Source organism: Lepisma saccharinum, chromosome 3, assembly GCF_977018435.1.
Source record: "Lepisma saccharinum chromosome 3, izLepSacc3.1, whole genome shotgun sequence".
Classification (NCBI taxonomy): domain Eukaryota; kingdom Metazoa; phylum Arthropoda; class Insecta; order Zygentoma; family Lepismatidae; genus Lepisma; species Lepisma saccharinum.
The window spans coordinates 8,979,385-8,994,134 of record NC_139231.1 but is presented as its reverse complement, the minus strand read 5'-3'; the positions used below and the strand labels follow the sequence as shown (position 1 = coordinate 8,994,134).

The 14,750-nt window shown below is 36.4% G+C and overlaps 1 protein-coding gene across 1 annotated transcript in view; it reads right to left on the bottom strand.

Annotated features, from left to right (window-relative positions):
* Positions 1–5,306: 5,306 nt before the first annotated feature.
* The window catches only part of LOC145984911 (uncharacterized), a 45,611-nt gene continuing 36,167 nt past the window's right edge, over positions 5,307–14,750 (bottom strand). Inside the window, exons 8-9 of the mRNA XM_083118299.1 lie at positions 12,489–12,726; positions 5,307–9,010 (exon numbers count right to left, since the gene is read on the bottom strand). Coding sequence (XP_082974425.1) covers positions 6,818–9,010; positions 12,489–12,726 — 2,431 coding nt within the window. The 3' untranslated portion in view covers positions 5,307–6,817. The remainder of the gene's footprint in view (positions 9,011–12,488; positions 12,727–14,750) is intronic.

The following is a 14,750-nucleotide window of genomic DNA, read 5'->3' as shown; positions in this document are numbered from 1 at the left end:
AGCATGCTTGGATGCTTCAGGTGGCAGCCCCACCACTAAACTCGGGTACTGTAGGCCAATAACCTGTACACCTTAAATTGCTTTATTAAAAAAAACTAAAGTGAAACGCAACCAGACAGATGCTTTGACGACAACCTTTGATGTTAAAAGGAAAACGAATATAGGATGTTGGAATATCAGAACTCTGAAAGAAAACTCAAAACTAAAACAAATGGAAAGAGAAATGAAAAAATACAAACTAGAAACTCTTGTGTTGAGTGAGGTGTGATGGATACATTTTGGTGAAATAACAACACAAGAAGGAAATACAATTTTGTATTCAGGACAAATAGGAGATAATGCAGAACACAGGAATGGCGTAGGGATACTCCTAAACAGACTGGCAAAGAAGAGCCTAATAGAATGGAAGCCCATCTTCGACAGAATTATTACAGCTAGCTTTAGAACCCGCTTTAGAAATATAACTATAATACAATGTTCTGCTCCCACAGAGACGACAGAAATTGAGAGAAAAGATTAATTTTACCAACAATTAAATGACGCAATAAAAAATGTGAAGAAGATATATATTTTGATCCTCATGGGTGACATGAATGCCAAGGTAGGCTCGCAAAATGAAGGATTGGAACATATAATGGGGAAACATGGTTTGGGAGACATAAACGATAATGGACAAAGATTGGTAAACCTATGTGCATATCACAAACTGGTCACTGGAGGAACAATCTTCCCTCATAAAAACTGTCACAAAGTAACTTGAGTTTCACCAGATAGCATTACAGAAAACCAAATAGACTATATAACAATAAGCAGGAAGTTTAGGAGATTGCTAATGGATGTAAGGAATAAAAGAGGAGCGGATGTAGCCAGTGATCACCATCTTGTGGTAGCCAATTTTAAGCTAAAAATATTGCCAACATCCAAGAAGTTTGAAGGAAGAAAAAAGAAAATTAATGTTCAAAGATTGACAGAGAAAGAAAAACAAAAGGAATTTAAATTAGAAATAAATAATAGACTCCTAGCTCTCTCGGAAAGTACACAGCATGAACCAGATGTTGAAACAAATTGGGAAACTGTAAAGAGAATCTACTTAGAAACTGGAGAGAAGGTACTTGGAATTAGAAATCAGCTACAAAAGGACTGGATGTCTGAAGACACTTGGGAAGTAACAAGAAATGGGAAACAAGCAAAACAACAAATAAACCAAAGCAGAACAAGATTACAGAAAGCAGCAGCCCAAACAGAGTTCTCGGAAATAGATAAAAAGGTGAAGAAATGTGTGAGGAGAGATAAGAGGAATTTGGTGGAGGACTTAGCACAAAATGCAGAAGAGGCAGAAAAGAGAGGTGACTTAAAACAGTTATATGACATAACTAAGAAATTACCCAGAAAAGCATTCAGGAGAGTAAATCGGTGAGAGATAGAAATCGTAATTTATTGCTAACCCAAGAACAACAAATGGAAAGATGGAGAGAATATTTTTCAGACATATTAAATAGAGATGGGAAAAGAGAAGAAGAAATTTGTAACAAAACAAGAAAAGAGAAAAGATACCAAAATTAAAATAGGACCCCCAACTAGAGCAGAAGTTAGACTAGCAATAAAGCAAATTAAGAATGGCAAGGCGCCTGGAATGGATAACATTAATCCGGAACTAATCAAAGCTAATGTGGAAACTTTCATTGAGCTATTACAACTGATGTTAGAGAAAATATGGAATGAAGAAAAAGTTCCATTAGAATGGAGAGAAGGTTTGATAGTAAAGCTGCCAAAAAAGGGAGATACAACTAACTGTAAAAACTGGATGGGAATTACTTTGCTAAGTATACCAAGCAAGATACTATCGAGAAAAATCTTAAATAGAGTGAAGGATGTTGTAGAATCAAGATTGAGGAGAGAACAAGCTGGTTTCCGCAGACAACGTAGTTGTGTCGATTTAATATGCTAAGAATAATTCTGGAACAAAACAGTGAATGGCAAGCCACTTTATATCTTACATTCATCGATTTTGAAAAGGCTTTTGACTCACTAAATAGAAGAATCACATGGCAGACACTAGCAGACTATGGTATTCCAACAAAAATATTAAACCTAATGAAAGATATGTACGAAGGTTTCAGGCATAAAATCCTACATGAAGGACAGTTTACAGAATACATAGATGTTACAAATGGAGTGAGACAGGACTGCATTCTATATCCTGCTATTACTAGATGTAGTTAGGAAGAAAATGATGGGTTGCAGAAAAAGAGGAATACAATGGGGACTAAAGATAGACTAGAAGATTTAGATTTTGCAGATGACATCTGCTTAATAGCACGAAGACTTAGCGACATGATGGAGAAACTAAAAACATTACAGGAGGAAGCAAAGATAGCAGGACTCACTATTAATGTGAAAAGAAAAGTTGAATGTTTGTCATGAGCTGGTTGAACAAGTAGCGTCATTTACATACTTAGGAAGTGTCATAACAAAAGAAGTTAGGTTCAGATGAGGACATACAAAATAGAATCAAGAAAGCCAATGTGGCATATATACAACTGTATCCCATTTGGAAAGCCTGCAATATTTCTAGAAAGACAATAATAAGGATTTTCAATACAAATGTAAAATCAGTTTTACTGTATGCTTGCGAAACAGGGAAAACCATACAAGCTAACACAGGCATATGCCCAACATAAAATGGCCAGATATAATATCAAATGAAGAACTTTGGACAGAAACTAAACAACAGCCAATTGCAACCCAAATAAAAAGAAAATGGAGTTAGTTAGGAAACACCTTACGAAAACCAACTGTAGCAATAGAGAAAGCAGCCTTAGACTGGAACCCCCAAGGAGCTCAAAAAATAGGACGTCGAAAGAAAACAATGGAAGAGAACAGTAGAAGAAGCAGCCGAGAAAGAAAAAAACATGGAGAGAGGTCAAGGAGTTGGCAGTATCAAATGGAGGCGTTTCACTGAAGACCTATGCAAGTCAAGTCAGTAATTCGTTGCCAGGAAAGCATCAAAACTTACTTCAAGTCCTATTCTGCCAGTATAACACATTTGTATGGCAAATGTTCTGTGACACAAATGGAGACTATGTTGAAAAATAAATGTTTTTTACTCGTCACAATTTTAACACTCTAGCTGACTAAAATTTAAATTCCAGCTTTGATGTGAATGACATTTCATATTTATATTTAAAAAAAAAAAATCAGTTATCAGCTGCCATCCGTTTAGCATACAGTACTTTTATTATAATTTTTATTGGCATAGTTTACGAACCATTCTAAAAAAGGAACAATTTGAAATCTAAGGTAAAAGATTTTTTGGGATTACAAAAGCATTTACAAAGTGAGGGAAATTAAGGAAATGGTGAATCTGTAAAAGAGAAATCTCTTAAAATATAGCCCAAATTTTACAAGGTGTCAAAGATGAATATGTAATATTTGAGATAGTTCAATATGGAATTTTAACCATTACTGATAACTCTCACTCACTCTCTAGTCTTCTTAAACCTGAAGGCTTATGGCTGCAGCAACACAAGCCTTCCATCTGTCCCTAATCATGGGCAAGATCAATCCAATCTTTTCCATCCTTACTGATTTCCTTTAGGTCTATCTCAACGTTATCCCTCCATCTTCGTCTTGGCCTTCCTACAGGTCTCTTACCATCAGGTTTCCCAACAAGAATCCTGCAAACTCTTCTTTCCTCTGCCATTCGTGCCACTACTGATAAAGTGCCAATATAAAATTTACTGATATCCTTATCCAATATTAAATAACATACCATGAACCTGAATGGATCATTCTCCATTAATTAACAAATGTAAACAGATAATATGTGTTTAGATTGGCAGAAACAAAGTAGCAGAATTACTCCGTTACAGGTTATTCATAGAAACACTGATAAAATTATATAATATGGCTACACTCCACAATAACAATAAAGTACCAATCGTGCCCTACCTGTATTGTATGTTATGAATCTTAAACAGTGAAATGCACAATTTCCATGAATTTTGCAATAAGTTGGTGTAATTTCTCTCATGTCAAAAATGTAAGTGAAATAACATATAACATTAATGTAACATTGAGTTATTGTGAAGTCTTAGGGATGTAGAAATGGGGAGGAAAATTTGATGACAAACAATAATATATGAAGAAATAATTGTTGAAACATTAAATGGCAGGCTCGGTTGTTGCTTATTACTGAAATGTTTCTCAGAGCATAAAAATAGTTACAAATCATTAGAAACATATAACCACATACACATTTTATATAATGTGCAAAACTCATAAACTATATAATGCAACATTATAACTACACTCGATTAAAATATAACTGGGAAACAATTATAAAATAGCAATACTATCATTAACAATACAATGAAAAAATACGAGATCAAAGATTGTTTTACAATGTGCTTAGATGTCAGGTGCTTTTTGCAACATAACAGAAATTTTTGTGAAAAGAAAATAATTTGCCACAGAAGTTGGCTAAATAAAATGCACATGTATTTCATACATTTCAAACAACATAAACTCGCCAAAATGTTTATAAAACTGATGATCACATGATAATTAAAAAGGTAAAGAGTATCTTATGTGTCCATTACAATGATTTCTAATTTAACACTGCCCTTTATATTGGGCTGCATTATTGCAATCAACAAAATTTAAGTTTGTCTTAGCAGAATACTAAATATGATTAACTCTTCTTTGCATCTGTAAATATGCAGGCTAATATTGTACTATATTGTACAATGCTAACACAAACTATTTCCTTTGTGAACAAAATGTATTTTATAAAAAGTAATGAACGACATTATGATTGGTAAAATTTACATTACTAGTGATTAATTTTAATTGTACAAGCAATTTTTATAAAATTCTTTGTACTTATTAATCATTGTTAAAAATGTTATCTTGAAGCAGAAAGAAAGGGACAATTCATAAAAAAATGGAAGCTGAAATACTCAACTGGTTACAACTATAAATGCAAATTTTGTGAAACATGTCTCCCTATGGAATAAATGTAGCTTTTTGAACTTAAATTATAATCTGGTTTTTCCAACACAATGTAGGAAATCTAGTCTAAGTACATGTAGAATTGTTCACGAAACCACAAAACTGAATACACTCAGGCATTGGGCTTGTAAACTAACTATAGTCTGGGTATTATCTTGATCATCCTGAATTTAATATTCTTTAGATGGCATTCACAGTAAGATTGATTTTATACTGATCTGTATAATCAAATTGCGAGCATGTTACAACATAAATACCACATTTCCCATTCAGAATGTATGGAATTAGGCATTAGGCAATGTTAAACTTGATAGCACTTGAAATGTTCACAGGAAGCTAATAATTTATATGAAGGGAGAGAACAATAAACAGTATTTTTTAAAAATCATAAATGCCATTCTCATACGTTTATTTGTACCTTAACAGCTAAAAATTCGTAGTTAAACCATGCAGAGACCACAGGAATGTGCACCGAGATGGAAAATAAAAACAAGTCTCTTCATTGGCTCTTACAGCAAAGACATTTGAAAGTTTCAATGTATAATACTGTGCAAGCTGCCTTCATATATATATATTATATATTTCAATTTCTTTTTCCATATTTGTTAAATGCGGTAAACTGACATTCATTTTACCTTTGTTAACATGGTTTAATTTCAAATGCTCGAAAAAATCCACATTTTAAAAAGAAATATTGTATTTGTCCACTAGAAACAATACTGCAGGTGTTCAATGTACCAGAAGAGTGATTATTTACCAACTAGGTACTGTTCACCTAAAATCATAAAAACAAGCTTCCATTTAGAGTTTGAAACACTGGGATGATGCACACATCAATTGTAAATCAAACATTGGGTTTGTGAAAGCTACATATACAATTTCATGTGTACAAGCATGGTATTACTTTACTTTTGAGCTAAAACACACCTGATCCTCTCTAAATTACATAATTTATTACATGTTGAAGAGGACTTGAACATTGCTGATGTATGTAATTTTGTAGCACCACTTCATTATTACATGCCTTCATACTCATGCAATATTACAAGTTAAAAATACATCACAGTTACATGAATTTTTGCTCTGTACATATCTTGTATGGACAGATTCATATAGCACAATGATCAAAATAAAGTACTCGGTATTATATAAACCAATAGAAAAATACTGCTAATGCACCATACTTTCCAAAACAATTCAGCTCCGATTTAGCCTGTATAGCTTAATATTTACATTTTAATTTTTCAAATATATAAATTAAAATCGTAACTTTTTAGGTAACAATGGAATGTTTCATACATTAAAAAAATCAGTCACTGGTGACTAGATTATGCAGTCACTGCCAAAAGCTACATACTCAGTTCTTTTCCTACAATGCACAGTGTTACCATAATGTAACACACATGCTTGTTGAGAAAAGTATCATATCATCAAATACATTTATATCAACAGAACAAATCAAATACGGTTATTTCCACAGTTTAAATAAAACATGGCTGTAACATAACAGTACAGCTAAATCAAACAGAATACATAAAATTTAAACATTTGTGCTTCTTTCAAAATTCCATTCACCAAAAAATATATAAAATAAATATTAATACTTTTAAATATCTTCTATCCTTCAGTGAAAGAGTTTGTGCATAATGGATATATTATGCAAATGATTACAATATACTCGCTCCTAAGTATGCTGAATACGGAGTTAAGTACTACGGTTATTACTTAAATATTCCCTTTGCAGCTGCTACAATAAAATTAAAGTTTTGTAAAAACTAATTCATACATGCACCTGAAATTGCATTTATACATTCAGGTCTCCATTCATTTGTGCAGAGTTATTGTTTTGAGAGGAATTTTGCCTTAAATACGCCGCATACATTTGCCTAGCTTGATTTAAAACCTTAACAACATTATGCTTCCGAACCATTTTATCGAAATGCATTGCAAGCTCATTGTAGTCCATGTTATTTCTCATAATGTGGTCCCTGTGTTGACGCAGCACTGTCAGACACAAGAACATAAGAAACGGGTTACCACCACCAAATTCATTCGGAGGCGGTAGTTGTGCACCAGAACGAGGCTTAAAGAAATTGAACGAGTCTGCCATACTTGTCAACTCGGTAACTTCCTCACACGAGTTCGTCATCGTATTTTCTTTAACACCCGTGACATCTTCTTGGGTTTCTTTACTTGATGTGTCCGAGTTGCCTCTGACGTTTGAACTTTTCTCCGGAGCTTCTCTCGCTGAATGGATTTCACCCGTAACCAAAGGTGGTGGGGGAGGAATTATTTCCCGTACGGGCGTACTATGACCCCACCTTAGATCACTGTCTGAGCTATCACTTACATCCGAACTTGTTCTCTTGGGTTCACGAAGAAGCTTTATTGGTGTGACAGACTTCACTTGAACGCGAGCACCCGACTCACCAACTTCCTCATTTTCAATTATTTCACCATTGTAGCTGCCTGGGTTTTCCGATGTTTCACTTAATGTTCCATCATACTCAAGATCAGCCTGTTCGTCTGGTGTCGGACACTGCAAGGGGTTTTCCCATACAAATATTTCTTCTCCTTTCGGACTTTGCTTATTAGGATCTAACTTGAGGAACAGCGACTGCTTCTTCACAGACACTGAAGTATCACACACAGCAACCTCCGTCGTGTCGCTCTCGATCGATTCCAATTTGGACATAATGCAATCGCATTTCTGTCCTTCTATCTTCACTTCAACCGATCGGAACGACTCGCTACGAGGTGATTCAATATCTTCCGAATCAAGTGTTATAGTTCTCTTAAACTTCGAGCCAAACACTTGCCGGTCCAGATTTTCCAACTCCAATCTGAGTTCACGAGTCATCGAAGTTGTCATCGGGAAATAGTCGGTGGAATCGTCATTTGAGCTTTCGTCGCAGAAGCCATCTGAATGTGGTTCATTGATCCGGGCATGACTAGGTGTAAGATTAACGGAATGACCATTGTGATCCGCACCTGCATGAAGGGGCTGAGAAAATTTCCTCCCTGGTGCCGGAGAATGAGAATTACTTAAAAGTGGTTCACTAGCCATTACACTGGAATCATCACCACCACCTTTGGAAGTTCTTCTGTTATTGCTTATGCATTCATCTTTCTGAGTATCAGGTTCTTCTGTAAGCACTTGGTTTTTGTGGTTGCCACTGGATATAAACTTATTCTTATTCAACGACGCGAAATTCAAGAACTCATTTAGGTTTTTAACCACCCTCTTCTTCTCAGCAGCAATCTTCTCGTCACTGGAGGAAGACGACTCGCTTCTGTCGAAAGAGGAAAACAGACTTTTGCTGGAAAATTTTTCCTTCAACTCTCTTAAATTTACCTTCTTTTCTAAGGCTTTCGCTATGGTTGGGGTACTTGTTTTCACGGACAACGGTTCAGTTTTGACAGGGGAAGTTTTTTCACAGTTGTTTATTGTGTTATTGACAATGACTGAGTTAACACTCGAATCAGAACTTGCAGTAGACAGCACTTCAAGGGAAACACCGGTTGAAGCTTTCGACTCCAAGCTAAGAAGATCTCCACTGCCACACAATGCATCACTGTTCGTTTCATCGAGACTTATAAAAGGCTTAACCTTCCCGCCATCCTTCACGATGCCGACCCTGTTCATTATAGTTTCCAGATTTGTCTCGTCGAGAGACTGAATCTGCCGGTACGTGCTTGCGGAACTTACTTTCCTGGATGATCTACTACTACTTACCAAAGAAGCTGCTGAGCTTTGTCGTCTTAAAGCACAAACTTTGGTGTACTGGTTTTCTCTATTCTTGACTAGCGGACTACAAGGTGGAGGCTGAGGGGAGTGTGGTGAGAACCGTGATTCAAACAGAAACAGCTCCTTGTCTGGTGGACTGGCAGGGAGAGAACTCCAAAGAACTTCTAACATCCTCAAGGCATCATCAAATGCAAACTCACGCTTCATTTCAAGCAGAAGCCATCGATAGCAGAAGAGAAGATCATCAGCCTGGAAAGTAATACAAGATTTGAGAGATATCTTCAGGCAGACAAGACAGCATATTTTACAACTTATATTAGATCTGGGATTCAAATGCAGGACCTCTATCTTTATAGTTCATTATTGAGTGTACTTTCATTAAATTTCAAAGCTGTTCTTTTCTTCAAGCTCATATACTTCTTTACAAAGTATCTGAATTCCAGTTTAGGCATGTACTTACTTTTCAGTTACTCACGCTTTCACCATATCCTGCGGCTTCATAACAAGAACAGTCAATGTTTAAAACATGTGAAGTTGGGTTAAAAAAAGGTTAAAATAGGAGCCCTTTTACCTTCTCTTTTATCCTTTTATTACTTTGGTTAGTTGATTGATTTGGCGTTTTAAGTCCACTTTATGCACAGTAAGGCTAATTGGGACTGGACCTACAGCTTAAAATGGGATCTGAACCACTATGTGCCTCCACCGGGTATCGAACCCGGAACCCCTCGTTTACAAGATGATGATGCTACCACTGCACCATCGGAGGGGCCCTCCATCCTTTTATTATAAAAGAGCAGCCACACCTTAAAACATGTGGAGATTAAGTTGGGTTCACTCCTGAAAAAGCAACATGCTATGGTGAAAGCTTGAGTAACTGAAAAGTAAGTTCATGACTTCAGATACTTAGTGAAATGATGGCATGTAGTGTAAGGTATGCCTTATTTATTAGGTGCATCCAGAAAGTAAGTTTCCCTGGGGTCGTGTACAAAAAGCGAACATTATTTCATTCAATGATTTATTGCCACAGATACAGCACTTGTCCAGTTACTTGTAAACATAATTTCCGCTGGAATTCAGGCACTTGTCATAGCGTGGGACCAACTTCTGTATACCTGCATCGTAGAAGTCTGCCACCTGGGTGTCGAACCACTGTGTGACAGATGTCTGAACCTCTTCGTCGCTGTGAAAATGTTGACCGGACAGGAACTTTTTGAGGTGCAAGAACAGGTGGTAATCACTGGGAGCGAGATCCGGGCTGTATGATGGATGATCGAACACCTCCCAACCGAACTTGTCCAGAAGGGCTGCAGTGCACCTAGCCATATGTGGCTTCGCATTGTCGTACAGTAAGATCACCCTGCCACTGAGCTTACCGCATCGCTTAATCTGAATGACTCGTTGTAATGTCCCCAGTGTTTCACAGTAACGGTTAGCGTTCACAGTCTCACCTCTGGGCAGAAACTGTATGAGCAGAATGCCTTGTCTGTCTCAGAACAGCGTGCACATCACTTTTCGCGCCGACAGATTGGGAGACCAGCACAGGAAGTTCCATAGATTTTTCCTAGAAACATTGGATAAAACCTCACCCTCCTGGGAAGCAGATGGCAAGCTGAACCCAAATGTGACCATGAATGCATATAACTGCTTAGTTAACGCTGTGGGAAATAAACTATTCATTGCCAATTCTTGCTTGAAGCTCGTGGTAATAAGATAGGTGGATGTTTTTAAACCACCCACTTCGCTAATGCCGAGTAAGGTAGTTGCGTAGTTCTTGGAAGAGAGGGATGAAGGTCACTGTGAAATTAGCATTGTTTTATCTACGTTCAAGCAGGAAGAAGATTCAGCAATTTCTTCTTGTCCTCTTTCCTTCTGTGTCAGTCTTTTGTGTGACTGCAGGTATTGGCCAATGAAGGTTATTTTTTTCTAGCGAAATTAAATTGGGAACATGTGGCTTTGAATGACAGTACTAAGGAAGATTGAGTTTTTGTTTGAAATTCCCTTTATGCACAGATCGGTTAATAAGGACTGGACCTACATTTTAAAGTGGGACTAGAACCACAATGTGCCTCAACTGAGTATCGAACCTGGGATCTATTGATTACAAGGTGACGGCATTATCATTACACCATCGGGGAGGCCCCTCTAAAGATTTATGTACACCACCACTTACAATAATGTACATAAAATATTTATCAGGAACTTTACTTTTCATCAAATGGACGTATCATCATTCTTTTTGTTATTCAATAAACATTCAATTTTTTACTTTTGACATTCGTTTCCTTGACATGACATTTGTTTCTACACAAATTTTAGCAGTCTTAACTCCACGTAATCTAGATGATGAATATTTGCTGTTTTATCTCTGATTTTATAGCATCCTTTTTATTATTTATGTAATAACAATATTTTTTAGTCAAGAAACAAAGAACAAAATAGTATTAACGTTGTCTTTCCTCCGTTTCTTAGTCTGTAGTTACATGCAACAATACTCCATATGCATCGGAGAAATTAAGTACTAATAATTAATTTACGTATTATTATGTATCGACCTATAATTATATTAACATATTAAATAGAAACATTTTTATTATTATATTCCTGAGACACTTGGCTAGGACTGGCTCCCCAAATATATTTCTAGATACGTGCCTAGTGATGTGACGAGTTAGTATGACTCGGTAACCAGCCTTTGCTATTTTATACTAGAATTATACAAGTATTGATATCGGTAGAAATCGGTATCGGCTCAGCTCTAATTTTTATTCAATGAAAAACCTCTATTACAAGGCTGGTTAAGATGAAAACTGAAGCTGTACTTCACAAGAGATTTAGACTTGCTTTATTATTAATGCATGTAAAAATTAATGCTTCATACTTCATCCTGGATGGGGAATGGCCACATTACTTTATTTCATATTTTTACAAAACTTCATACATACAAGAATGTATAATTCTTAAGAAACAGAGTGAACAAATCTTAACCACAACTCAATACAATTTAAGATTTCCAAATATTCAAATTTATTAAATCTCAGTACTGGTACATAACAATCTAAATTCACTATACATACTGTAAAAAAAATAGCTAACATTCTTGACCACAAGCATAATTTCTTGCAGAATGTCAAGTTTCCAAGTTTGAATGTTGGTCAGGGCACAATATTCCAATTGCTTTTCAGTGTATTGGCGTTGAATGAAATCAACTTATTTTTATGATGGAATCATTATGTACGAGGTGCATCCAGAAAGTAAGTTTCCCGTATGGCCAACAGATAGCAGGACATGTGTCAGGTGTATGGGACAGACATCGTGAGGAAGCAGGCGGTGCGTCGCTGGTGCAGGCCATTTGCAGAAGGTCAGCAAAGTGACGAGGAGCTGGAGATGGCTGTCACACACTGGTTCCAATCCCAGGCAGCACACTTCTATGACACAGGGTTACAAAAATTGATTCCACAGTATGACAAATGTCTCAATTCTGGTGGGTAGTATGCTGAAAAATTGCTGTATCTGTTCCAATAAAAAAATTCCATTGCATTTGTGTTCCTTTCTGTAGGCGGCCCTAGGGAAACTTACTTTCTGGATGGGCCTCATAGTTTCAAAACTCTGTACACATGTAATTTAACAACTGTTTTATATTCTTAGAAACGACAGGGTGGGGTAATATGGTCTACATGCTAGACAATGTAATATCTGCTTGAACATAAAAGAGAAAATATATACTTACTTGATGTATTTTAAGATAGGTATAGAACTCTGGATCATAGTAAGCCAGTCCTTCTGCCAAATGCTGAAACTTAAGGGTCATCATGTCACCGTCCAGCATGAAATTTGAACGTAGTCTTTGCATTAAAGCACAAAAGCAAATATATGCATGAGCTTCGTCACCCATTGTTACCAACAATGGTGAAGCAAGATCACTCATTCCTTGACAGTAGCTAACAGTGGGATGGTTAAGGGCAAATCTGAAAAAGAAAAATTATATTCTATGTTTTATCAATGACCTTATTAAGGTAAATATTTATAACTAACAAATAGGTTTTTTCTAATAAAATTTGTCAACAGCCATGCAACTTTTATAACTTTATTTACGTGGCAATTACAATACAAAAATATATACCCTTGAAGTTCTAAAAATATATTTTTTTTCATATAATACTGGTGCAAAATAATGCATTTTTTACGATATTTAGGCTTAGTGTGCCACGTGGAATTTTGCGAACATTTTCAAAATATAGATCCATTACCATATTTGAAACCCTGGCATGAAAAACCGTGTCACTATTTTAAGTCAAGGGGAAGCCTGTAGTTTGCATATTTTCTGAGGTCTCAGGAAGCATGGCATTAGCATCAGCCAAGTATCATCCATTATCGGCGATTAAATTAAATGGATGATAGTGAATGTTAGTTGATTATAAAATGTCTATCTGTCAATGCTCTGGTATGTGTAAACAATTACTACCAGTGAAAATTAAACATTTATGTCATTGCTATGTGACGTTTGTAATAAAACCTTTGTCAGAAAAGTTCCACAACGAATTTTTTTATTCTTTACCTGCGATATTCAAACACAAGGAATGGGTGTTATTCAGTCACCTGATATGTGTTCTGAATAGACATGGCCTTGGAAGTGTTTACATGTAAACTCACTAGGTGGCAGGGCTGTGCTTAGCAACCTACTGTTCGGCTTGTTGGCACATTTAGTTGGAAGTTACACGAGTGACGTGATAGACGTGGATTCCGAGCAGAGAGTTAACATTAAGCTCTGCGTTAAGCTAGGAAAAACCTTACTGGAACATGGAATATGATACAGCAAGCATATGGTGATGAGGTATTATCGAGAAGCCGTGTCTTTGAATGGCGCATAAGGTTATGGGAGTGCAGAGATTCAGTGCAAGATGATCCCAAAGTGACAAAGACAATGTTGATCGCATTTTTTTATGCTAAAAGTTTGGTGCAGCATGGATATCTGCCTGAAGGTCAAACAATAAATCAAAACATTTATATTGATGTCCTGAAACATTTGAATCAAGCAATTCGGCAGCGCCGTCCTGATTTGTGGGCATCTGGGCAGTGGTTCTTATTGCACGATAATGCAAGGCTCCATACTTCTTTATCAGTCCAGTTATATCTGGCCCAGCATTGTATCCCCGCTCTACCACATCCCCCATATTCACCTGTCCTGTTGCAGTGTGATTTTTTATTCATTAGTGTGAAAATGTCGCTGATGAAAATATTGAAGCAATCCAAACAGCTGTGACAGATGTGCTGAGAAGCATCCCAGATGAAGCTTTCCCTGCTTGCTTCCACGACCTCCAGAAACAGTGGCAGCAATGCATAGATAGCTGAGGTTACTATTTTGACAATACCAATAGTTGCTAAGTTGAATAAATTAATTTTTACGAGCTCAGTCCTGGAACTTTTCTGGCAAAGGTAGTATTTGAAATTAAAAACATGACCAAAAATTTTACAGGATATTAATTTCAATTACCTTTCCGGTTGCCACTATACCTCTACATTTTTCTCTTGAGATCAACTATTACTTGGGTATGAAGTATTAAAAGGGACAAGACTGGAAAGATTCCAACCTTAGATTACCCACTCCAGGATTTGAACCTGGGCCTCTTGGTTAACACACTGATACTTTGTGGATCCTGAATGGTTCATTTACCTTTTAAATAGATTGATTGATTCATTTAGTTTATTTTACTTCACTTTTCTGCCACTGTTGGCTAATCAGGAAGATGAGGATGGAAGTTGATGAGACGAGATGAATTAAAGGACAGTCTCAAACCTCACAGAAGATTATACTGACTATACTACATGGAAGGGAGGTTGACATTTGAGTGTCTTCTGAAAGGGTCACCCCCTACACCCCTTGTAAATAAATGTTACGCTGCCATGATTGACGTATTTTCACTTACAAAAGCTATGTACAGCTACTTGAATTATGCTTGTCCATTCATAAGAAATGTAACAAAATTGCAGA